This window comes from Xenopus tropicalis, chromosome 9 (assembly GCF_000004195.4).
Source record: "Xenopus tropicalis strain Nigerian chromosome 9, UCB_Xtro_10.0, whole genome shotgun sequence".
NCBI lineage: Eukaryota > Metazoa > Chordata > Amphibia > Anura > Pipidae > Xenopus > Xenopus tropicalis.
In genome coordinates, this window is record NC_030685.2 from 36,308,054 (window position 1) to 36,333,547 (window position 25,494).

General features: G+C 42.5%; 2 protein-coding genes across 4 annotated transcripts in view; one reads left to right on the forward strand and one right to left on the reverse strand.

The window, feature by feature from the left end:
- The window catches only part of txndc11 (thioredoxin domain containing 11), a 31,012-nt gene extending 26,787 nt beyond the window's left edge, over positions 1-4,225 (forward strand). The window contains 1 exon segment of the mRNA NM_001078815.1: positions 3,532-4,225. Coding sequence (NP_001072283.1) covers positions 3,532-4,147 — 616 coding nt within the window. The 3' untranslated portion in view covers positions 4,148-4,225.
- Positions 4,226-10,004: 5,779 nt separating this feature from the next.
- snn (stannin) overlaps positions 10,005-25,494 on the reverse strand; it is a 53,498-nt gene continuing 38,008 nt past the window's right edge. Inside the window, 2 exon segments of one of the 3 annotated variants that reach the window (NM_001171635.1) lie at positions 10,016-11,700; positions 17,174-17,268. In NM_001171635.1, the coding sequence (NP_001165106.1) occupies positions 11,369-11,632 (264 nt within the window). In that variant the 5' untranslated portion in view covers positions 11,633-11,700; positions 17,174-17,268 and the 3' untranslated portion in view covers positions 10,016-11,368. 3 annotated transcript variants of the gene reach the window in all.

Below are 25,494 nucleotides of genomic sequence, written 5' to 3' on the forward strand. Positions count from 1 at the left end.
TAGAGCTGAAAAACAACTGAAAAGACAGTATGCACTCTGGAAAGTCTTGTGTTCTATACTGTTTATCAGATAAATGTGTTTCCCCTTGATAAGGCTGAAAGTACATTAGAATTTCTATTCTTATTTTAATGGAATTTAGGTATAACTAGCCTTAAAGCTGGTTTATGGCAAGACAGAAACAATAAGGGCTCTGGCACACGGGGAGATTAGTCGCCGAAAAAGCCTTGCGAGGCAACTTCGGTGATTTGGCGAAATCGCGCCGCCGCGTGTGCCATCCCATCGCCGACTTACATTTTCGCCGGTGGGATGGCAGGTGATGGCAACTCGGGGAGATTAGTCGCCCGCGAACAGGGAGTTTTGTCGCGGGCGACAAATCTCCCCGTGTGCCAGAGCCCTAAGGGTGAAGACACACACAGCTCCTTAGTAGCCGCTACTTGACATACCTACTAAACACCAGAAAATACCCTGCCATAGACAATACTTAGAATTGCCTCTGCTAAAACACACAAAGAGACAATTATCAGTAAATGATCAGCATTGTCTGTTTTAGTAGCTGTGACTAGTAGCTGTGTATGTCTTCACTCTAAAAAGTTACCTAAAATGTGGCCAGTTGGTCCATCTCGTACTGGCATTACCAGCCATATACTTTACTAGTCATACTATTCACACTGCTGCTTTTCCAGTTGATCAGTGATGATTATTCTAATGAATACTTATAATTCATGTCTTGATTGCTTAGTACATCACAGTTTTAAACAGTATTGCCCAATTTTTTTAAATTAATTTTAATGCTTTCTATTCAGGCCTTCTCCTTGTTCATCTTACAATCTTTCATACAAGCCACTGCCTTGTTGCTAGGGTAAATTTGACCCTAGCAACCAGTCAGCAGCTGAAATCCACACTGGAGAGCTGCTCTACAAAAACCTAAAAAATCCAAAAAGCACACAAAATATCTACAATTGGTTTCAATTTTTTTAGTCTTAGAATATGAATGTTTGCATCATTGGAAAAGTTAATCCAAAGGTGAACCACCCCTTAAATCCTCCTCCTTTTACATAAGAGAACAGGTTCCCCTACTGTTAAAATCTTTCATGGCAACCCATTAAAGAATAGCTTACAGAATATTTCTTATGACCCCTGATTTCTTTTTTCCTCTGCACATCACTTCATTTTTTCAATGTAAGCAATAAACAGGAGGCAGGAGGAAAATAATCTTCTATACTATTTTATAACCATTTTATAAATAGATTCAGTAAACGTGTATGTAGTGATACATTTGGGTAAAAATACAGTTTTTAAATGCATTGGCTGAAAAATGTAAAAAATGATTGCTCTGTATCTAATTTCTTTCTAAGTCAAGTCAACAGTATGTGCTCCTGTGATATGATCTTCTTGTGTTACACAAAGAGCTCAATTTTAGATATGAGCTCTAAAACAACATGTTTTTTTTACCCACAATGCAGCACTTCCCCCTAGAATTACAGGGCAATAGGGAGAAGCTTGCTAAGCAATGTGGGCTACAACACATGCTATTTACCAATGAGAGTGCTAATTTTTGTTTGCATTAGTAAATTGTGCACAAGTTGCCATAGTTTTTTGCTTGCACCCATGGGTGCAACTCATGATCTATGCTTTAGGTGCTAGTCAGTTGTGTATACAGGTGTAACATGCAAAGGGTGCCCTGGCAGGAACATCTCCTTAAGACACCCATTAGTTCAATGCTTCCTATGCTGTACACCTTGCACCATATTCTTCAGCATAATCTGCAAAGCTGTTGTTGATGAGCGAGATAGCATTTGGATGAATGTATTTTTTCATGCAGCTTTAAAGTAGAGAATGAAGTAATATATGTATTTTGTATGCAGCTGCCAATACACAGTATATTAATACACTGCTAACGGGAACTGGGCAGTCACGATATATATTCTGCATTTATAGCACACAGGCATACAGTTTACAGTAAAAGCTATAGCCCATGTTATTTCCTCTTTCAAATACGTTTTGACAGGAAGATGCTATGCAACAATAGGTTTCACTCAAGTCTAACAGCAGCTTTATTTTAGCCAACACACTAAGCAAAGTCTTATTTTCAAATCTGTTTAATGTCTTGATGTTTGCTGGCCGAGCTCCAGCAATCAGTATTGTAATTAACAGTCTTAATAGGCACTGGAAATTTGTATCTGAATTGCACCATATGGCCATAAGTATTGGGGCACCCCTTTTTAATTTGTGGGATCAGCTGTTCAGCAACTATTTATAGAAATCTGCCTCTTGCACTACAGATGGGGGAAATAATACCACACAAAAAAGATGCGCCCCTTACTGTCTATTTTTCCACTCCACACACAGTGCGGTGGGAAGCTGGGGCACATGTGGATGTGGATATTGAGAAAGTGCAGAAATCTCATTTGCAGGAGGACCCCCAACATTTTTTCATAGCTTTTACAAATTATATTCTAAAACAGTCCTAACATAACCATTGCAAAATGCTTTCATGTTTTAACTGTATTTTATATAGTGGACTTACTATATATACTAGGGCTGCTGAACCTGTTGGATTAGTAACAGAAAAGTTGTCTTCAGCAGCTCCCCATCTCGGATCTTGTTAGGCCGTGAACTGAATGTCAGTGACATTGGCAACACTCAATTGTTCAAGCAAAGTACTCTTTGGCTTGAAATGTAAACATTAGCCGAAAGTAGGGCCCATTTAAGTTCGCAAGCACAGAGGGCAACTTGCGCTTTGCCACCAACCGGTTGTGTGTAAACCACTTCCCTTAAGGGTACTTGCATCAAAATGTGCTCCAAACGCTTTCCTCTAGTTGCTCTCAGTGCCACTCATTCCATTTTGCCTTCTGCATTGATGCAAGGGAACTCTGACACCTCCTGACCAGGCAGAAGCTCCAGGGTTCCCTCAGTGCTGTCAGTATTGCTACTGTGGTAGGTGCAGAGCACTTGCTTCAAGAAAATTGACTCTTAGGGGCAGATTTACTAATCCACGAATTCAAATCACAAATGGGACAAATTTGGATTGGAAACGAAAATCACAAATATCCTGAAAATGCTTACGAAAAATTTGTACTGACCATTGTAAACAGCGGCAGAGCCTTTCCAAATTCGGGTCTTAGTGAATCTCCCCCTATGTGTCTGCATTGACGCTGGAATTGCTGCATTTTGGGAAAAAATTGCAATATGTAATTCTATATATTGTAAGTCAGCCTCTAAGCTCAGGTGACGAACATCAACTCATTTGATGTGAATTGGTATAAAGGAAGATGGGGAGCCAATGTGGGCGATGTTATCTCTCTGTTGGCTTTGGTCTGGTTTATAAAACTTGTTAGTATTTGCAATAACTAGTATTTGACCTCATGGCTCCAGGAAATGGTATCTTTGATTTCTGTTTGAGATCCACTGTAACCCTGAAATTTCTCACAACTAATCCTTAATAGTCAGATTTTGCACAGTAGTGATAATTACCAAGAAAAGATTCATTGTCTTAGTTACTCTGCTTTCCACCCACTTTTTTTTCTGTAGGAAGGACCGCAGTGTTAAATACCCAGAAGATCAGCAAATCACCCTTCCAAACCTTCTAAAATTTATCATAAAACATGCTACTCTGCCATCGACTGCCTCTGATCCCCCAGCCTCCTGCCCCAAGCACTACCTTCAGTACAAAGAGGATCACGTGTCCTACTTGGAACGAGGAATGCAAAGGCTTCGGGCTGAAATTGAGGTCCTACACAAGGCCCAAGATCTCTTGCTAAGTCATATTTCAGATGCAAGAAAGAATACACAGGACCTAAAAGTGCAAAAGGAAAAGCTAGAACATCATAACAAAGCACTGGAGCTACACAAAGAGCACTTACAGGTATTGTACGAACAAAAACAAAAGGAGGTGGGAACCATGGCTGATAAACTGAAAGAGCTGGCAGCTGCTTCTGAAAGTCTGCTGGCAGAAAATGCTGTGCTCAAATTCCTCATGGTATCACTGGAGTCTAAGAGTAAATCAAAGTCGGAGACAGAAGGGGTCAACAATGCAGATACGCACATCAGTTCTGCCCTGGAAAACATGGGTCATTCTGAAGGAAATCATGATACACTTACTGGCACACTGGCATCAGAACAAATTAAGGAAAACACAACAGAGTAAAAACAACTTGACGTTTATTTATATACATTTTATTAATATTGTAAATAAAGGCCTTTTGCAAGGGGCTTACCAGTCAAATCTCTATTTTTATAGAAGTCTGCAAACCATAAAATCTTCTACGCACAGAGATATTATTAGCCTTTCTCCAGAAAATAAGTGTTATGACTACAGCTCTCCATGGAAAGTAGTATTTGAATCCTTAATATTTAAGGGGCTGCTTTACCTTAATGTTTTAAATAGTTCACAACAAATAATACATTCTTCTTTTGATTTGTTTTTTTTTTTTTTTTTCACCAGTTTTCCAAAATGTATGCTTTAATAGACATTTGTTTAGTTTTCCAGCAGCAACTCGGTAAGCCGTTACCTGCTCTCTAAACGGAGCAACTTAGTAGCAGCTACTTGTCACTGCTAATAACGCCAGAAAATACCCTGCCATAGACAATGTTGAGAATTGCTCCTGCTAAAACAACACATTGAGACAGTTATCAGTAAATGACCAGCATTGTCTATTTTTGTAGCCGTGACGAGTAGCTGCTACTAGTAGCTTCCTGTGTCTTCATCCTAAACTTTTACAAGACTTAGGGCTCTGGCACATGGGGAGATTAGTCGCCCGTGACAAAACTCCCTGTTCGTGGGTGACTAATCTCCCTGAAATGCCATCCCACCGGCGAAAATGTAAATTGCCGGTGGGATGGCATATGCGGCAGCACGATTTCAGTGAAATTGTGCAAGTTGCCTCGAGAGGAAACTTGTGCCGCCGCGTATGCCATCCCACCGGCGATTTACATTTTCGCCGGTGGGATGGCATTTCAGGGAGATTAATCGCCCGAGACAGGGGAGATTTGTCGCAGGCGACTAATCTCCCTGTATGCCAGAGCCCTTAAGGTATGGAGATCCAAATTACAAAAAGATCTTTTATCTGAAAACCCCTAGGTCCCGAGCATTCTAGATAACAGGTCCCATAACTGTATTAAAATGTTACAATGTCAGTAATGAGGCTTACGGTGCTGCTACAGGGAAATATACATTTGAAAATATTTTACTTTTGTCTCAACTGTACAAAAGTAAAATATTGATAAATAAAAAAAGAAAAAGTAATTATTTGCGGTCTGTTTAAAAACATAAAAGTTTGTGATATGTGAGAATATTTTGTAAGTCACAGATACATTATGCATTTCAGTTATTAAGTACAGCTTTATTATATGAATTTAAGGCTATGTATCAAGTAGTGCCAGGCTGCAATATCAGGCGCCCAGTCTCCAACTGTTTTTCTTCTTGTCCTCACTCAACCATAGCATCTTTTATTTATATACTATAATCTGCTATACCCTCTATTTCTACTCTTTGTTCCCATATAATAATAGGGAATGTCCATGAAATGGTTAAGAACCTGAGGGCCCACTAACACGTGAGCAGCTGGGACTGGGTGGACCAGTCTATTGTGGAAAACAGGAGGGGAAACAATAATCTCAAGCAGTTAAATCAGTATTGTGATAGCAAATGCTCCAAGTTCTGTAAAGAGATACACAATTTTAAATCTATATTTATGATTTAACAAAATCTGACAAAAGACATATATCAGCTTTAGCTTACCTTTGGCCTGTTTTCCAAAATCCACCATATGCTGACCTTTTTTTGGATAGAGCATCAGTTATTTGAAATATTTTACAGACTTAGAGGTGTATGGTGTAGGAAACTTAACATGCAGCAACTAGGCAAATTTTGCCCAAATGATGCATAGAAAATCTTGTAGCAAATCATATTTTTCGTCTCTGTTGTCTGATACTTTTGGCCCCCCTTTTTCAAACAGAAGCTCAGCAGAAGAGGAAGAGCCATGATATGAAGGAGTAATACAAGGAGTAATGCTGTGTTTAAATAAACACTGAATATTTGAGTGTCCATAGATATTGAAGGTCTGTGAAACACAATGATACATTTAGCAGTGCTTCAGACATTATGGATTGTGACTGATTGCTTTTAAGCCGTAAGAACTAAGTAGTGATTATCATTTTGGAAGATTACCATGGGTCTAGGGTAGTGATCCCCAACCAGTGGCTCGTGAGCAACATGTTTCTCCCAGTGACCTTAAAGTAGGTGCTCATTTTTTAATTCCTGGCTTTTGGACAAGTTTCAGTTGCATAAAAACCAGGTGTACAGACAAGCAGAGCCTCCTGTTGGCTGTCAGTCTACAATGGCGCTGCCAAATTGCCAATCACAGCCCCTATCTATAACCCCCAGAAACATTTTTCATGCTTGTGTTGCTCTCTTTTTACATTTAAATGTGGCTCACAGGTAAAAAAAAACATTGGGGATCCCTGGTCTAGGGCAACGATTCCCAAACTGTGCCACCCTGTGGGAATTGGCCTGGAGCATTGGCAGGGGGTGCTTAATTTAAAGGCCAGTTGGGAAGGATGCATGTTTGTTCAGCTTGCAGGTCAGTTAGGGTGAGAATTTGGATAAAAACTTTTCCTGTAACCTGATGCCCTGACAAATCTATGGGCCACTGGTCTAGGAATACTTGGAGACCCTGTGGGAAGGAACCTGCAGCCATTCACAGTGTTCTAATCATGTGTATTGAAAATGAAACAGCTATCATGTTGTAGCCCTCAATGACATCTTTTTAAATGGCAACTTTTATCATCTTTTGTTTCATGGATTTTTTTTTTTTTTTTGCTTTTTAACAGATGCCCAGGAACATGTACTTTGCCAAAACCTTATTTTCTACATATTTGTTATTATTAATATGTTCTGGAGCTGCTATACTGCTTACTGGTATGGTAAAGTGATGCATTGTCCAGCACACCAGTGATAAACATGGTCAAATGCTTAATCAGATTCATTGTTGTTTACCCCAAAGTACGTTCTACATGCCCCAACCGGTGAACGAAACTTTTTATTAAAGACAAATTTAAAATAGGTGTAACTTGAACTTCCAAAACCCAAACAAAACTCTAATGCGTGGCCAAAATGTTTTATTCCTTCAGAATGTTAGGAGCTTTTTTTCCCCTAAGTGAAACCATGGAAATTGTTTGGTTCCAATGTAGAGTTAGAATCTATACATGATATGGCGCATCTCTGAATCAGGGTTGGTTATGGTATTTTAATCTTTCCTCAATCTATGTCTTTTGCTTTAGGCACTATTAGGATCTTACTTTAATTAAGAATTTCCTCTAAGGTTCCAATTTGAGGTCTCTATGGGGGAGGGCATGCCACCTGCAGGAAAGGTGAAAGTGGGTGGTGTAGGGCCGCACTGCCCGAGATTACATTTGTTATTTACATTTTTAGTGTTGTGCCAACAAATGATAAAAGACTTCTCTCATCAAATTGTTTTCTGGTGTTAAATTAATAAAAAGTTTTTTTATTTTGATTCTGTTACTAAGTGTATTGTCTTTATTTGCAGTAGCTTGCTTGGCTGTATGTAAGTGTGCTGAACAAAGGAAAGCACGGCAGCAGCCATGGATATGTTTCTCCTGGGCTCTCTGACTATAAGCTGGCCAAACCCAACATGGATGGACTTCATCTTATCAGGCAAACACTGACCCTATAGGCTGGGTATTGTCTGCTTAAAGGAGAAGGAAAGGCTAAGTCACTTGGGGGTGCCAAAAAGTTAGGCACCCCCAAGTGACTTTAATCGCTTACCTTTTACCCTGGGCTGGTGCCCCTGTTAGGAGAAAACAGCACCAGCCCGGGGTACCTGGAGCGCAGCGCTTTCCTCCTTCCTGCAAATGCCGGCGGTCGGCGCACAGGGAACCCGGAAGGAGGAAGCGATCGCTGCTACCCCGGGCTGGTGCGGTTTTCTCCTAACAGGGACACCAGCCCGGGGTACAAGGTAAGCGATTAAAGTCACTTGGGGGTGCCTAATATTTTGGCACCCCCAAGTGACTTTACCTTTCTTTCTCCTTTAAAGCACACATTGATAACTGTTTAATTAGAAAGTACAAATATGGGATCAATTATCTGGATACCTGTTATCCAGAAAGCTCTAAATTACAGGAAGGCCATTTCCCATAGACTTCATTTTAATCAAATAATTAAAATGTTTAAATCGCATTTCCTTTATCTCTGTGATAATAAAACAGTACCTTGTGCCAGTACCTTAATTGTCCCAATTAAGATATAATGAATACTTATTGGAGGCAGAGCAGTCCTATTGGGTTTAATTAAAGGGGTTGTTCATCTTTAAATTAGCGTTTAGTATGACATGTAGACAATGATTTTGAGATAATTTGCAATTGGTTTTTATTATTTTTGGTTTTTAATTTATTTATTTGTTCAGCGACACTCCAGTTTGAAATTTCAGCAGCTATCTGGTTGCTAGGGTCTTGCTTACTTTAGCAACCAGGCAGTGTTTTAAATGAGAGATGGGAATATGAGTAGGAGGGGCATGAAAAGAAAGATAAGTGATAAAAAGTACCAATAATAATTCAACTGTAAGCTCACAAAGCAAACCTTTTTTTTTGGCTGCCAGCGTCAGCGCCCCCCCATTTGAAAAAAGATATAGAAGAGGAACGCAAATAATTAAAAAAACAATAAAAACAAATAAAGATCAGTTGCTAAGTTGCTAGGAATAGGACATTCTATAACATATTAAATGTGAACTTTAAGGTGAACAACCCCTTTAAGTTTACTAAAAAATCATTTAAACATTAAAGTATGGAAAGATCCCTTACCAGGAAAACCCCAGGTTCCGTAAATTCTGGATAACAGATCCCATACCTGTATTAGCACATAGCTAATTATCTCAGACACACCGATGAGTGACCATCGTGTCTAAAACGGCAATATCTGGTGTCTTGTCAGGTGATTGTGGACCTCTTGCATTCTGGCTACTAAAAATTGTGGTGGGCAAAACCAAAAGTTTCCCTGTTAAACATTGACCTAAAGGGTGCAGCAGTGGCTTGTGCCTGTGGTATCTAGAGGTTGCCTGGTGCAAAGCTGTATGAGTGTCATGTTGCCTTGTAGTCTCTGCCTCTATGTATTGTTGTGTGCTTTTCCTTTATGTTTGAACTTTGCCTGCCCTGACCTTGTTGAGCCTTGGGCTCATCCACCCAGTTATGCCTGACCTTTTTCTTTCATGTATTCACCCAGGGCCAGGCAGTTTGCTAGTTTCTGTGGGGGCAGCTGACCATACATACTGGTGGCATTACAGCACAGGTATAGGACCCATTATCCAGAATGCTCGGGACCAAGGGTATTCCGGATAAGGGGTCTTTCCGTAATATGGATCTCCATACCTTAAGTTGAGTAAAAAAAAAAAAAAATCAATAAAACAATAATTAAACCCAATAGCATCAATTAAGGATTATTTATATCTTAGTTTGGATCAGTTACAATGAACTGTTTTATTTCTACAGAGAAAAGGGAAATCTGTTTAAAAATTTTGAATTATTTGATTAAAATGGAATCTATGGGAGATGGGCTTTCTGTAATTCGGAGCTTTCTGGATAATGGGTTTCCGGATAAGGGATCCCATACCTGTAGTGAGGGCCCTCGTGCTAAAGTCACGGCTGCTACAGAAAAATCACCAAAAAGAGAAACTGCCTGCATTTTGCTAAAAGAATATACTGAAAAAGTTGATAATGACTGCAGTTTTTTAATTATATATGTAGAATGAATAATGGCATCACAACAGTAACACCTGGTACCCTAGTGTAGGTCTCAAGTATGCAGAATGCTTACAGCCCTCTGCAAATGTTCAATATCAGGAGAGAGAGGCTAAAGGTACGAAGGGTGGGGTATCTTTATTGTCACATGCTGGATTCCTATGGGGGTAGAGCTGCCCAGCTGTAGTTTGTTTGATACCATATAACCAAATTAATAATGAGAAGAAAAGCAGCATTAGAGACACCAAATACTTAGAGTATAATGTTCTGCAAATCACAATGATTTAATCATTTAAAACACCTGTAAATGTTTTCAGTGCAATTTATAGTCGGCAGCAATACAAGACATGATGTGTCACTTTTGGGTACAATTAACGCCACAGTGTTGAACATTGAGACAGTTTCTTTAGTATTAATCATAAAGGCAACTCAAAATAAAAAGACTGGGCATTTTGACTACTGCAGTGCCTGAAGGGAGAACCACAACAACTAAAACAGCCTTTACCATCAGAAATTGCTTTCCATTGAAAAGAATGTTTGATGCTGGCGCTGACAGACGAGACCGGGTTAGAACACCAAAGCGAGTGCCTCTGAGCAGACCCTGTGCCTGGCGCTGCCGGCTTTTAAAATCAAAGCATTTCCCCACTTTTTTTGAATGGGAAATGAGGCCAGGTGGGTGATACATCTGATGCACATTATGCTATAATAATAACATACTGCACCCCAAAATAGATTGTAAATCTTTAAAAAAACAGGCACGTGTTTTATTCATTCCGTGTGTGTAAGTCTATCAAGCAGGTCATTGGGTACGCAAAATACCCAAACTCATTCCAATGCTGAAGTAGACTATTTTAAAAAGAAAAATAAAATGGGCTGCGGGCAATGCTGAGCAAGGCATCATGGCTCTGCATCCCAAATTGTTTTAAAAACAAACAGTGCTATGGAAACAACACTTTCTTGTGTCAACATCAATTCATAAATGTGAAACATTTCCTGGTTAATGACATATTGTAGGTTTTGTAGTGAAAATCTAAAAGACTACAAAAAAAGGGGCGGAGAGAAAATCTTATAACTGCTCATCTGCCACTTAAGTGTGGAGAAGCCTCTTAGAACACATGTTCCATATCACCAGCTCCATACAGAAACCCACTGCAAGTGGCAGATTCACTACAGTTAAAAGCTTAAAGCTAAGTTAGTAACCCATCAAGCCATGCAGGGCCTTCTTAGTGTTAAAAAGCATCAAATGCAGAACCCACTAGCAATTGAAACTTCAGTCTGTTTCTTCAGAACCTTCTGAGTGGATCTCTGTGGATTCGGTTTCATGAGAAACAATATCGACTTCATACAATGCTGTAAAAAACAGGCAGCTATTTACACTTAGTTTGCAGTTCACATTCTGGGGGAGATTTCCGTTTCGAATCAGATGACATTCAAGTAAGAGGTTATCAGATAATCGCAGGAATGAGTATTCCGTGGATGCATTTGTCAGTGTGGGATTTTGCTGGCAGGCAAATGCGTCACCTTCCAACTATGAAATGGGTTTCTATTTTTCTCTTCTTCACAGTATTAGTTCTGCTTTATAGAATCGTCCTTTCATGGGCTGTGAGAGGGCAGAAAATTAGCTATGAGACTCTGTGCCATTAGGAGTCAGCTTAGTCTTTTTCTCCACTCGAGGTCCCTTGGCAGAGTACTGAACCAGGAGAAATGGTTCTTTGGTTTCCCCCTCGCCCACAATGCTCTCCTCATCCTCAGACTGGCTGATCTTCTGTAGGCGCAAATAACACCAACAGCCCAGTATTAAGGCACCGAGGGCTGCGATGGCGATGAGGATGACAATAACTGTGACTACTCCAGTGGTGGGATTATGGTCCATAATAGACATGGTTGGTATTGCTGATCTGTTTCCCTCGATGCTCTATCTATTGTGCAGATTCAGTACTGATAAACAGGCTGTTGGAAGAGACAAATGAATTAAAGGTTACTTATAAATAGGCCATAATGATAGACTAGCAAAATGCAGATGCCTGATCTCTATCTAAACTCCTAGCACATTGCTTGGCTCTCCTTATACATCAGCTCTATGCAAAAGAACTTTTATAACTTATTGTATAACCATTTGCTATAGCTCCTGTTAAAGCACCAGCAGCCACTCAGTTTATTAAATCTAACGGTAATAGACCCTCTCTCCATTTCGATCAAATAGGAACCGGCAAAAAACAGATTGGGAGCTTTATTGCTCGTTTAGGAACACAACTTTATGCTTATGTTTCACAAAGGGTTCAATATCTTTCTATACCTTTTTTACTAAAAATATTCTCACCAATATGAAGTATATAGAGAGCTGGGGATATTATGCCTAATTTTACATTCACTGTATTGCTGTACTGATACTGTACATTTAAAATGGTACCTATAACTCTAATTACATACATATTGATATAAAGAGAGAAAACAAATGAATATTGCTGGAATTCAAACTTCAGTTTTTCTGGTTGCTGCACAAAAAAACCTTGGTGTCTTTCTGGGGTTCTGTTCAGACATTTTGACCTGCATAATTTGTGTTGAGAATCACAGTTTGTGTGTGTTTTGATCACCAGTGCGTATTGTACGCAATGTATGTGTATGGCTCTTGAGAAGATACTCATCTGGGTTCCTAGTTCTTGTGCATATTCTACTTCCTCTGTCTTCATTGGAAAATATATATTCGCCATTTAAGAGTCTTTTTCAAACTAGTGAATGTTTTGCTCACCCTGTATAACTGCTGGCAGTGCTAACAACTCCCTGCGTGTGGGATGCTGGGAATAGTGTAATGACAAAAGGCCAATTTAACAGAGGGGACCTGCACATTTGGCTCTCACTCTGAAGCATCTCTGAATGCTAAGCTGGGTGCCTTTTTTTTCCTCACATTGTCAGTGTACATTGATAATATACAATTACACAGGGGGCCCTGTAATTAACACAGTGGTGTGCTTGACTTGTAGTACAGGGCTTCTGTATATACACACACACACTCCAAGTTTAATAGGGCTTATTCCTAGCTCTCCAGTAAGAAAAAGAAAAAAGTAGCATACCTAAATATCATTATCCAGAACCTTAGCAAATATACGTTAGTATCTGTGTTAGTTGTCCAGTAAGGGTGTATAATACACTAGTTGGACACTCACATCATATAGTTAACTTATTAGGGCATATGGAAGATTTAAGCTATGAGGTTAGACTGTCGAGGTTGGGGTTGTTTTCTCTGGAAAAGAGGCGCTTGCGAGGGGACATGATTACTCTGTACAAGTACATTAGAGGGGATTATAGGCAGTTGGGGGATGTTCTTTTTTCCCATATAAACAATCAGCGCACCAGAGGTCACCCCTTTAGATTAGAGGAACGGAGCTTCCATTTGAAGCAGCGTAGGTGGTTTTTCACGGTGAGGGCAGTGAGGTTGTGGAATGCCCTTCCTAGTGATGTGGTAATGGCAGACTCTGTTAATGCCTTTAAGAGGGGCCTGGATGAGTTTTTGGACAAGCAGAATATCCAAGGCTATTGTGATACTAATATCTACAGTTAGTATTACTGGTTGTATATATATAGTTTATGTATGTGAGTGTATAGATTGGTTAGTATAGGTTGTGTGCTGGGTTTACTCGGATGGGTTGAACTTGGTGGACAATGGTCTTTTTTCAACCCTATGTAACTATGTAACTATGTAACTATATGCAGAGAACAGACACAAATCACCATAAGCTTAAAGGGGAGCTCCGGCTTCTGAACCAAAATTTGCTAAAGAGCCCCACAAAACATAGAAACCCCTAATATACTTATCACTGTAATCTGTATAAATAAATATGACATTTAGATCCTGGAATCCAGCTGCACAACAGTTTTTTTCTGCATCATTTGAAATCCTGGCAGGGGAGGAGGGACTAAAACATTGTTGTTACAAATTGTAACAACTTCCCCACAGCTTACAGACAGCATGCAGGAACTACATAACCCACAATGCACTGCACTGTGATATTCCTCTTCCTAACTAACATCACGGGCACAGGGAATTGTGGGATTTGGAGGATGCAGGATGAAGGCAGGCTTTACTAATGTAACTTTTTTTTTTGTTTTGAGTCTCAAAGTAGTGAGCCAGATCAGCAGTAGAGCAGGGGGGGCAGGCTTAGGTAACTGTTCCAAGTCATATTATTAGATTCAAAACCAGAAAAAGGCTGCATATTTTTTAAATGATGTATATTGCAAAGTTGCTTAAAAATAATGATTAATTTAAAGAAACCCGCATACATTATAATAAAAAGTCATGAGCAAAATGGCCATGCTATGCTTGGTAGCAAATCATTGTGGGGAATACCCTCTAACACCGCCGTGCTGGCCACACTGGCATTCAGAAGTTCCGTCTCCAATTTTGGTCTATGAATAGGGCTGCGGCGCAGGTGTCATGCAAGCCGTTAAACCAATAAGTAATTAATTGTAACTAAGCTGCTCTAAGTTTGTGGAGACTAATTCAATCAAAACTGTAAACTAATGTATTCTAAACTGCACGGTTGTGAACATGTCAGAGATGAATCATCACCACCACCAAAACATTATACATGAGGTTACTGAACAAACGGAAACAAATACACAACCCACAAAACAGCGAAACAAGACCGAGATCAGACCAATCCACCCCCCACCCTTCATTTTACTTGTAATCTATCCTTCTCACCCCAACTTGTTTCCTTCGCTCTCTTTTTATTATTTCCAGATATGTTTCCCTTTTATTGTGGTTTAGAAAGCAGGTTATGTTTTTTTTTTTGGTTATAGATGAAAACAATACCATTATCTAACACTAAAACTGACAGAACATAAACAGATCAGCTACATGCAATTTACAAGGGAATTTAAGACTAATGCATACAGAGATGAGAATAAAGAACAGATACACTAAAGGAAAAGGTCCAAGCCACTAATCCTTTGTTAAGCATGGAAACCATAATCTAATCACATGTATAATACCCAGCTGCCTGGGCTCTCAGACTAAAGGTCAGACAACACCGCAAATAAAACTGCATCCAACATGAATTTCTAATGCAGCAAGGGAAAAGTGGCTACAGCTCATTAATGGTTGTAAAGTGATCTAATTTGCTTTGTAATGCATAAGTCTGAAAATGTTATCTCAGTTGGGTATATTTATATGTATACCAGCCCTGACTATTTTCTTGTTTGTCCAATGTATAAGTAAGCCAGACTTTTACTCCATTAGTGAGTTTGCTTGGTATGTGCAAGCCTGTAGAAGTGCAAGCACTCCAAAGCAAGCACCCTAGCAGGCCTCATTCTGCTCGGCTCTAGTCTGGACTTTCACAATTGTTTCCAAGCCCATGGGTAGTGATCCATGATAGATCCACAGACATACTGGTCTGTAAGGCAACAAAAAGTGCTAAATGGGGGGGGGGGGGAAATCACTGGATTCCAGGGAAACGGTCCCAGTAGTTCTATTCACAAGTGAGTTCTACCGATTTACAGAGCCCTGCATGAGATAAAGGCCACATCAGGGGAAAGTTAAGTGAGGAGAAAGGGGGCCAAAATGCAAGTGGTATAGCAGTCCAACAGTTTTAAGCCCTTTAAGGTGTAAATGAGAAACAAAAGCAAAGACATAGCGCCTCAAATTTGGTACCATTGCACTTAAGGACGTCTGGCTTACAGCCTTGTGGCTAATTGCAAATCTAGTGCCATTATCCAAAAATGCTTTTTGGTGTGGTTTTGGTACATCCATATCTGCTGGTACACTGAGAATCAGTTTGCAAAGTCTGACCTACGGTTTGTATTCTGGAACAAATTTGTTTAGGGGTAATGGGCATTCAATGGCTCACCTATCCTCTTTCAAGCAGTTTGAAATGTCGGGCTGGGCACTGCGCACTTACACCCTTCCTATGGTTTATGAGGGCATGAGCTTGGCACTCACCTTATATTTAATAAGCCTCATTACACTGATCCTTTACATCATGTAGCCATTAATGGACAACAACCCAGTAACCTATATCTTGTGATTGTCCTCTCACTGATACCAACCATTTCTGCTTCTCTCATTAATGCATTCATATTGTAGGGTTCTCAATACTTAATATCTAAAACAAAAGAACACTCCATATTAACTTCCCTCTAGCTTCCCTCAGCAGCTTTACTGCTGAAACACTACATTTGGAACAAAGGCCAAGTTCGGGCCAAAGCAGAAGCAGATGCCTATAAAAGCAGCGTGCTCCCATAGTATCACATATCAGCAGCACACATCACTTGTAGGAGGGGAAATGTATAATTGTCCTGTGCACTGAAACAGGATCCATAGGAAATCCCTAATCTGCCATTCCTGTTCTTCTAGCAAAATCCACCCCCTCCCCAAACATCTAAAAATAACATTCTAACTGCAACTTTAATTAATAAAGGGGTTTTGCACAATATTGCACCAAATGTCAGTCTTGTATTTAAACATATTAAATGTATACAGCACAGGACAAATTTAATGTCCTTGTAACCAGGTTGTATAATTAGAACTAGCACTGGAACTAGATTCAGAAGTATAATTTGGCACAGATAGTACAGAGTGCCAGGCACCGCTACAGATCCTCCCTATACAATCATTTCTAGGCTGGCACAACTGTTACTGTGCCATGTACTGCGAAAGGAAAAAGGCTATAAAGGCTATCTTGCCCCATTCCATATAAAGGCCACTCCATCTATCAATGCATACAGAGATGAGAATAAAGAACAGATACACTAAAGGAAAAAGACTGCAAGCCCTTGTGGTTTGGTTTGTCTGTAGGTCAGTTATGTACAGCGTTGCAGATTATGTTGGCACTTGAAAAAATGTGTAATGTATGATAATGTAGGTGGGAAAATGAGATGAAAACTGCCATGCCCCTGAATGTAGAGGATCTTTTAGAACTGGAAAGAAGCTTCCAGTCCATTCTATGCTAGGCATGGGGCATGCCAGTGTATAGGAGGCTGCTTACTGACAATACAGATGTTTAACCCTTGCATGTTCAGCTGCTGCAGAAGCAACCATAGCTGTCCATCAACCTTCCCTTTCACCAGATAAGGTACCATGACAATTGATCTGAGTGACACTGTACTAGTACCAATCTTGACTCTGCAGCAAGGATAGAGATACGTCTATGACCGGGTGGTCTGAAATGTTGAATGTAGCTGGACTATAACTCTCGCATCCTCCTTGTTTGATGCTGCATTGCAAACACAGGGCCACAGATAAAAATGATCCCCCTTAACTCATCCGCCGAAACATGCAATAAAATCCTCGCAAATGATGGGCAAAGGGCTAAATGATGCATCTGGCATCCAAGTGTGCCCATTGCGATTGGGCCGAAGCTAGGGCAGCACAAAGCCAATACAAATGAATGACATTGACTGGTAAAGAAACCACTATGAGCCTTACTTTAATTCTGTGGCGGTCTCCTCACTCTCACCCGCGGAGCCCCTAATCCTTCCGGGCACGGAGAGGGCTGCAGAGCCCACCAGCATTCTATCTCCGCAGCACATTCATTTACATATGGGCGTCCCCCTTATTTATAAGCTTTGCCTACGCCAGCAACTATCCAGCCAATAAGAAGAGGGAGACGCCTGTCTTAGCAACAGCTGCCTGAGAATGATAAAGAGAAGAAAGAAGGTCACGTGAGGAGAGCAGCACGTGATGCGTGTCACAGGCCGTGCAAAATGCAATTGGGGTGTGAGTTATGGGTCCTGCTCGGCGGCCCCTTTCGTTCCTAGAGAACGCTGAAATAAATAATGAAAGCGTGGAGGGACTGTGGAGCTAGCTGTGGCTCAGTTCCCTCCGTGCTTGTAAGGGGTTAACTCACCAGCTAGGCAGGCAGGCAGGAAAGTGCAGCCCCCTCCCTCGCTCCTCCCTCCCCCTCTGTGCCTGCATCTCCCACTCTGCTTCCTGGATTCCACCAAGCGGCATCCTAGCTGCTCCAGCTGCCCCTGCTGCCTGCATCCACCAGCCCCCAGCATGAGCGACGAACTAATGGAGCAGGTGCGGGCAAAAATTGCTGCGGATGGAGCCGACAGGCTACACCAGCTGCTCGGCCCCATCAGCACGGAACAGAGACAGGGGGGACAAGCGGCGGGTAACGCTGGGAAGCGGCCGGCTCGCCGCTCCCGCCCTCCCTCTCGCCTGAGCCCCAGTCCCCCACGCACATCTAGGTGCACGTCCTCCGCCGCTGCCCCCCAACCCCCAACTGTAGTCTCGAGGAGGCAGTGTGCGGAGGTCAGGACTGTGGCCCAGGCGCCTATGGCAGTCACAGACACTGCCACCAATGCTTCTCAAAAACAAAAGCCCCCAGCCAACGATAAGGCTAGGCGGGCCACACACAAGCCCCCACAGCGGAAGTCCGCGCCCCCACTGCATCCCCTTGCCCCAACACCAGTTGCAGTCCCTTCCCCCACCATACCCCCTAGCCCGGGATCCCTTTTTGCCACGGCCACATCAACGCTGGGCCCTCATCTGGCTTATTGCAGAGGGACCACATCATGATAGAATCTGAAGAGGGGGAGCTTCCCCTGGAGGAGCTAGAGGACCCACTCACCCTGCCTATCCCCAGACCACATCTTCTCCACACAACTGGCCCTTTCCCCCTCCCCCCAATTCCTGCCTGACTCTGCCATCTCTGAGTTCTGCTGCCACCACCCATGCTCCCATGGGGCCAACAGACCAATGACAACACAGAAATTCTGGCAGCCTTGCATGCCATAGTGCAGTGCTGTCCAACTGGCGGCCCCCCTCTGTGTGGCCCCCCACCTGTCTGGCTGCTTTGATGGCTTACCTTTGAGTAAGCATTAAATGGTATCAGTACTGAGATTAACTGGCCCCCTGCATGGTTCTCACCTCAGATTCAGGCTGTAATCACTCTGTATTGTTTAAATATGTAATCCCCTGTGTTTTTCACACCTTTAAATACCTGCATTGTTCACCCCCTGCAGTGTTCACACCTCAGGCTCAGACTGTAATCACTCCCATTGTTCACTTCTTCACACCTCAGACATAGGTACTGTAGGCAGAGTATGGCACATACAGCCAGTATAAGGCAGGTAGAGTATGGCACACACAGGCAGCATAGGTCAGGGAGGGTATGGCACACACAGGAAGGGTAGGACAGGCAGAGTATGGCACACACAGTCAGGGTAGGGCAGGCAGAGTATGGCACACACAGTCAGGGTAGGGCAGGCAGAGTATGGCACACACAGTCAGGGTAGGACAGGCAGAGTATGGCACACACAGTCAGGGTAGGGCAGGCAGAGTATGGCACACACAGTCAGGGTAGGGCAGGCAGAGTATGGTACACACAGGCAGGGCAGGGTAGGGCAGGCAGAGTATGGCACACAGAGGCCGCATAGGGAAGGCAGAGTATGGCACACACAGGCAGGGTAGGACAGGCAGAGTATGGCACACACAGATAGCATAGGACAGGCAGAGTGCTGCCTGTGTGTACCATACTCTGCTTGCCCTATGCTGCCTGTGGTAGATGAACCTGGCATATGAATGATGGTTGATATCCCCACAGTAAGGACCAAGCATTTGGGATTTTGCTGTGCTACCACCATTGTGATAAAATAGGTGTGGTTTCAAGTGGGTGTGGTTTCAAAAAGGGGAGTGGTCAAAACTGGCTTCCATTAGCGGCCCTCCACCATGTATGCTAGAGAAATTCCGGCCCTCGGCACCGTAGAAGTTGGACAGCACTGCCATAGTGGATAAGTTAGGCCCCTCCCCAATAAGTGCAAATATCTCCTCCCCCTGTCCACTTAAGGGCTCTGGCACATGGGGAGATTAGTCGCCCGCGACAAAACTCCCTGTTCGCGGGCGTCTAATCTCCCCGAGTTGCCTCCACCTGCCATCCCACTGGCGAAAAATGTAAGTCGCCAGTGGGATGGCACACGCGGCGGCGCGATTTCGCGCAAATCGCCGAAAAAGCCTTGCGAGGAGAACAGGGAGTTTTGTTGCGGGCGACTAATCTCCCCGTGTGCCAGAGCCCTAAGGATACCTATTTCTGCGGAATATCCCCTCTGGGTTGTCACCTGTCCAGGGAGATAAGGGAAAAAATTTGGCGAAACGAGTATATTGATATTTGGTCCCTTATCTCACCCGAACAGCCCAAGGTAGACAAGGAAAGGAGATACGATAGATCAGATGAAAAAAAGCCAAAGGTGGCCAAGACCTTTGGCAACTGGCTACAGGCGTTTTCTGTGTTAGCCTGCGTCATAGGTCAAAAATACCGAGCCCGGTTAGTTCCTCCGTAACCCCAGCAACGTGGCAAGCATATGGTAATGCCTTCGCATTAGCGAACTCGTCCCCCCGAGCGCAAAAAAGCTAGGTGGCCTGAAGCATAGTGACGTGATAATAAGCCAAAATTTTATAAGATTCAGGAGAGGCAAATCAAAAACGGACATTTTGGGGAAGGGCTGCTGGGTAACCATTTCCGCCATCCTCGGCACCACTTGCCCAGTAAGATTGATCAGCGCTTTTGCGGAGTTAAGACGGGCTGGCACAAACTTCCTGGCCCATGAGGACAGCACCCCACTTACCCCAGTTTAGCCGTATTTTCAACAGATGCCTGGAAAACCTTGGCTTAAATAGGAGTTCGGAACTCTTGCTTACAGGGCCTCAGCGAATCAGCTGTAAAATCAGTGGGGAGGTGGAAATCCGGTTGTTTCAATACATATATCCCCCCCAGGTTGCAATACGCCAGTAGTTCTTTTGGTTGGGCATTCCTACCTCCGTCGGGCAGAGAGGTGGGCTGCAGTTCGGCCAGGCGGCAGGAACCTTGGTTTCTGGAAAGAAGCTTCCAGTCCAATCTATGCTAGGCAGGGGGCATGCCAGTGTATAGGAGGCTGCTTACTGACAATACAGATGTTTAACCCTTGCATGTCCAGCTGCTCAGAAGCAACCATAGCTGTCCATCAACCTTCCCTTTCACCAGATAAGGTACCATGACAATTGATCTGAGTGACACTGTACTAGTACCAATCTTGGCTCTGCAGCAAGGATAGAGATACGTCTATGACGGGGAGGTCTGAAATGTTGAATGTAGCTGGACTATAACTCTCGCATCCTCCTTGTTTGATGCTGCATTGCAAACACAGGGCCACAGATAAAAATGATCCCCCTTAACTCATCCGCCGAAATATGCAATAAAATCCTCGCAAATGATGGGCAAAGGGCTAAATGATGCATCTGGCATCCAAGTGTGCCCTTTGCGATTGGGCCGTAGCTAGGGCAGCACGAAGCCAATACAAATGAATGACATTGACTGGTAAAGAAACCACTATGAACCTTACTTTAATTTTGTGGCGGTCTCCTCACTCTCACCCGCGGCGCCCCTAATCCTTCCGGGCACGGAGAGGGCTGCAGAGCCCACCAGCATTCTATCTCCGCAGATGACAAAAAGCCAAAGGTGGCCAAGACCTTTGGCAACTGGCTACAGGCGTTTTCTGTGTTAGCCTGCGTCATAGGTCAAAAATACTGAGCCTGGTTAGTTCCTCCGTAACCCCAGCAACGTGGCAAGCATATGGTAATGCCTTCGCATTAGCGAACTCGTCCCCCCGAGCGCAAAAAAGCCAGGTGGCCTGAAGCATAGTGACGTGATAATAAGCCAAAATGTTATAAGATTCCAGATAGGCAAATCAAAAATGGACATTTTGGGGAAGGGCTGCTGGGTAACCATTTCCGCCATCCTCGGCACCACTTGCCCAGTAAGATTGATCAGCACTTTTGCGGAGTTAAGACGGGCTGGCACGAACTTCCTGGCCCACGAGGACGGCACCCCACTTACCCGCTATCAGTTTAGCCGTATTTTCAACAGATGCCTGGAAAACCTTGGCTTAAATAGGAAGGAGTTCGGTACGCACTCCTTCAGGATCGGCGCAGCGACCAAAGCTTGCTTACAGGGCCTCAGCGAATCAGCTGTAAAATCAGTGTGGAGGTGGAAATCCGGTAGTTTCAATACATATATCCGCCCTAACCTGATCGTTAACTAGTTTTCTCCCCCCACCCAGGTTGCAATATGCCAGTAGTTCTTTTGGTTGGGCACTCCTACCTCCGTCGGGCAGAGAGGTGGGCTGCAGTTCGGCCAGGCGGCAGGAACCTTGGTTTCCACGGGGTTTACATGGTTTGGAAGGGTATTAGCGGTTTGAAGTGGCTGCAAGTCCTTCCGGAAGTGTTTGCGTTCAGCAGAGTTTACAATGGCCCGCTAGTACTAGTCATCCATGCAGGAGGTAATGACCTAGGAGCGGTAAAAGTAGCCGATCTCATAACGCTGATTAAGTTGGATCTGGACCGCTGTGCCTCCTTGTTTACTAACCTTATCATTTTATGGTCAGAAATTGTCCCTAGGTTGGCCTGGAGGGGAGTCCGAGAACCAGCTGCGATAGATCACGCGCGCAGACTGCTTAACGTGAGAATCTCCCACTTTGTCAAAAGTAAAGGGTGGGTAGCGTGGCAACACTCACTTGGAGGGGGAAACATTCAGATTCATGGCACCTGATGGAGTACATCTTAATGATATAGGTCATGATATTTTCCTATCCGGCTTGCAAGGATGGCATTATGCGTGCGCTAGGGCTCTTGGTGGGTGGAGTCGGAGTTCAGTGTAGGGATACATGAACTCCTCCTGGTGGGGGGTAGTCCTTGGCCATTTCTGATGTTGTCTTATGGCTTCTACATGCCCACTGCGTTCACAGTGGCCGGCATTCGTTAACAAAACGGTTTAAGATGTTTGGAAAAGTTGAATATACATGGCAAGGACTAATTTTGGAGGTTGTATTTTATAATAAAGCTGTGGCCGAACTCCACCCACACAACGGTGTCATTGCGTCTTTTGTCAGCTAGGTGCAACGGGGCAAGAGTGATAATGGGAGGGAACAAGTCTCCACAGTCTCACGTAGGGATGTCATTACATACTGTATTCACGTTGAGCAATATTCCTCTCAGCCGTTGTGTATACCGCTTAATTTGTGCTTCATGGTCGTGACAACTAGATGCTTAAGTAAATTGAAGTCCAATTCTTGGTTTTGATGAGCCGTATTTTAAAAGCGCCTGGTCAGCGCAGCGAAACCAATGTTGCGGAACCTAGTGAGCGCTAATGCTAGCAGTGCTTCCCTACAAGCCGTAGGAGATTCCCTGTACTTTTCTTTCTCAAAAAGGGTTATAGTCAGGTCTAGTTATATTCTAGCAAGAAAACAAAACTTTTCCCACAAATTCTTGTAAGTAAACGTATTTCAGCCTGTGTTGGCCACACGGCGCAAGATGTGCTCGTTTGGCGACCCTACCTGTTCTATTGGGCTGATCTGATCGGATGGGATATTGGTCTGGCAAGCAATATTGTTTAGAGCCCCATACAAACCTGGTCTGAAGGGGCCCACTCAGGAGCTTAAATCTGCTTGTGTGTGGCTACCTTTACACTTTCAAGCTGCACAAAATATACATTCAGGGGGAGATTTACTAATCCACGAATCTGAATCCCGAAAGTGAAAAATTGGGATTGCAAACAAACATTTTGCCATCTTTTCGTTGCCGTCGCAACTTTTTCGTCACTGCTGCGACTTTATCGTATTTTGTGCGTCTATTTCGTCGCCGGTGCTATTTTTTCGTATTTATCGTATTTTGTGCGTCTATTTCGTCGCCGGTGCTATTTTTTCGTATTGAGCGATTGCAAACGGCGGAAAAACCAATCCCATTTTTTCGCAACAGCGACGAAAAAGTCACGGAAAATATTCATGCAAAATTTCACCCTGCAGGCAACTTCATGGTACTTCGAAAAAGGAAGCAACACATACACCTTTCCGCTGGCTATTCACTGTGTTGGAAAGGCATTTCAGAGAGAATAGTTGCCTGCAGTACCAGAGATTTATCACAGGTAATTAATCTCTCTGTGGGGCATTAGCCTTGTGGAGATCAGATTTTGTAGAATGCTAAAAAAATCTCATGTTGTTGCATGACAAGATCAGATAAAATCTGACTCACAAAAGCTGATCAAAAGCACTCATAGAGATCCGCACATTTTAGTATATACTAAAGCTGCCATTTTCTTACAGGCCCTTCTTTGCAGTGAATATTATGCAGTTCATGCCACTGAACTAGGGTTGCCATCTTTGCTGTATAGAAGAGAGGGTGAGCGTGATGTCATGGGGTGGAGCAGTGATGTCATGGGGTGGAGCAGTGATGTCATGGGACGGGCTGCTGATGTCACAGGGGTGGGGCTATGACTCAGTGATTGGCCAATCGTCAAGTCAATCTTGGGAAATCCTGCCAGGACTACAGAAAACTGGGCTATCCGGGTCAAAACGGTGTAAAAGTGGCAGCCCTACATCCAACCGTTGATTTTTTTTTGTTCCTTTGTCTCACCATTAGTGTTCTTTTTCCTAAATGGTTAGCAACAACATATTCATATTCAGAATGGCATTCCCCAGGGAACTTCACTTTATTTGTCCTTTAAAATGAATCCTAGTGTGTTGACAAAAGGATAAAAATTAAAATTAGATTTTACAAAAGCCCCTGCATAATTGTAATACTATTCTAAATTGCATGGAGGCATAGTCATTAGCTTCATGCTTCAGAGGGCCATGGGTGGACTTGGGGTTAATTTAGATCAGGGCACTGTCTATGTGGCATTTATATGTTGTTGCCTTGTTTGCATGAGTTTCCTCTTTATTCTTTCCACAGACCAAAAATATACTAGTAGGTTGATTGTCTTCTAACTTGTTTTATTGTGAATGATTGAACAGTATAAAGCACTGTCTAAAATGTTAGTGGTTTACATACATCTAGTTAGATTAAAATTATAACCTGACCTTTCAAGTACAGTAAGGCCCAAACAACCCCAACTCCAATATATAAATATGTAGACTACAGCATAATATGCAGAATATGGATCTGGAGCATTGCAATGAAAGCATAATACTAATATATAATTATATATAAAAAATAACGTACAACCCTTTTGTAAAATATGAGGTTATTAAAGAGGTCCATGACCTGTATAAGCACTCCCCATAAACATAAAGGGTTACATTATTTACTATATAATAAACAATTATAGGTTGCATTTGGATTGAAGGAAGTCAAAGGCCAAATTTTAGGATAAATGAGCTTTCCAACCCTCAGCATAATGAATTCAATTTATTTAGAAGAGAAGGTTAAAGGTGCAATAGTGGTTTTCAGGTTTGGATGTCAAAAGATCAAATTACTTTCTATCGCTTTAAAAATTTTCCGGCATTTATCTACTTTTTAAGGTGCATAAATCCTAGGCTGCCCTGATCCTGTTTTAGGAAATGGGAAATTGGTCATCAGCATATCACTTTAAGTAGGAGATTTATTGTAATGTGTCTCTAAGTGGAGAATATTATCACAATGGACATTTAATCTCTGTGGTGGTTTGCTTGGAAAAGGAGCAATAGATGTGATTTTTAAAATGTAATATTGAAATTATAGATAGAAAAAATAAAGGACAGCCCTATTGGCAGAATTTTATTCATTTTGACTCCATATTTCGAACATGGAAAAAATACTGCTGGCAAAACAACTAAATTGCTACATGGGCTTTAAAGATAGAAAATGCAAAGTAGTTTTTCAGCAATTTTCGGATCCTGTTACGATGACCTTTAAAAAAATTTACAGTCCAGATGGTATATTTAATTATAGAAATCCTTACGCAAGTGAAAATTAAAATATCTCTCTATTTGTACTGTATGGTATCTGCTTAAAGG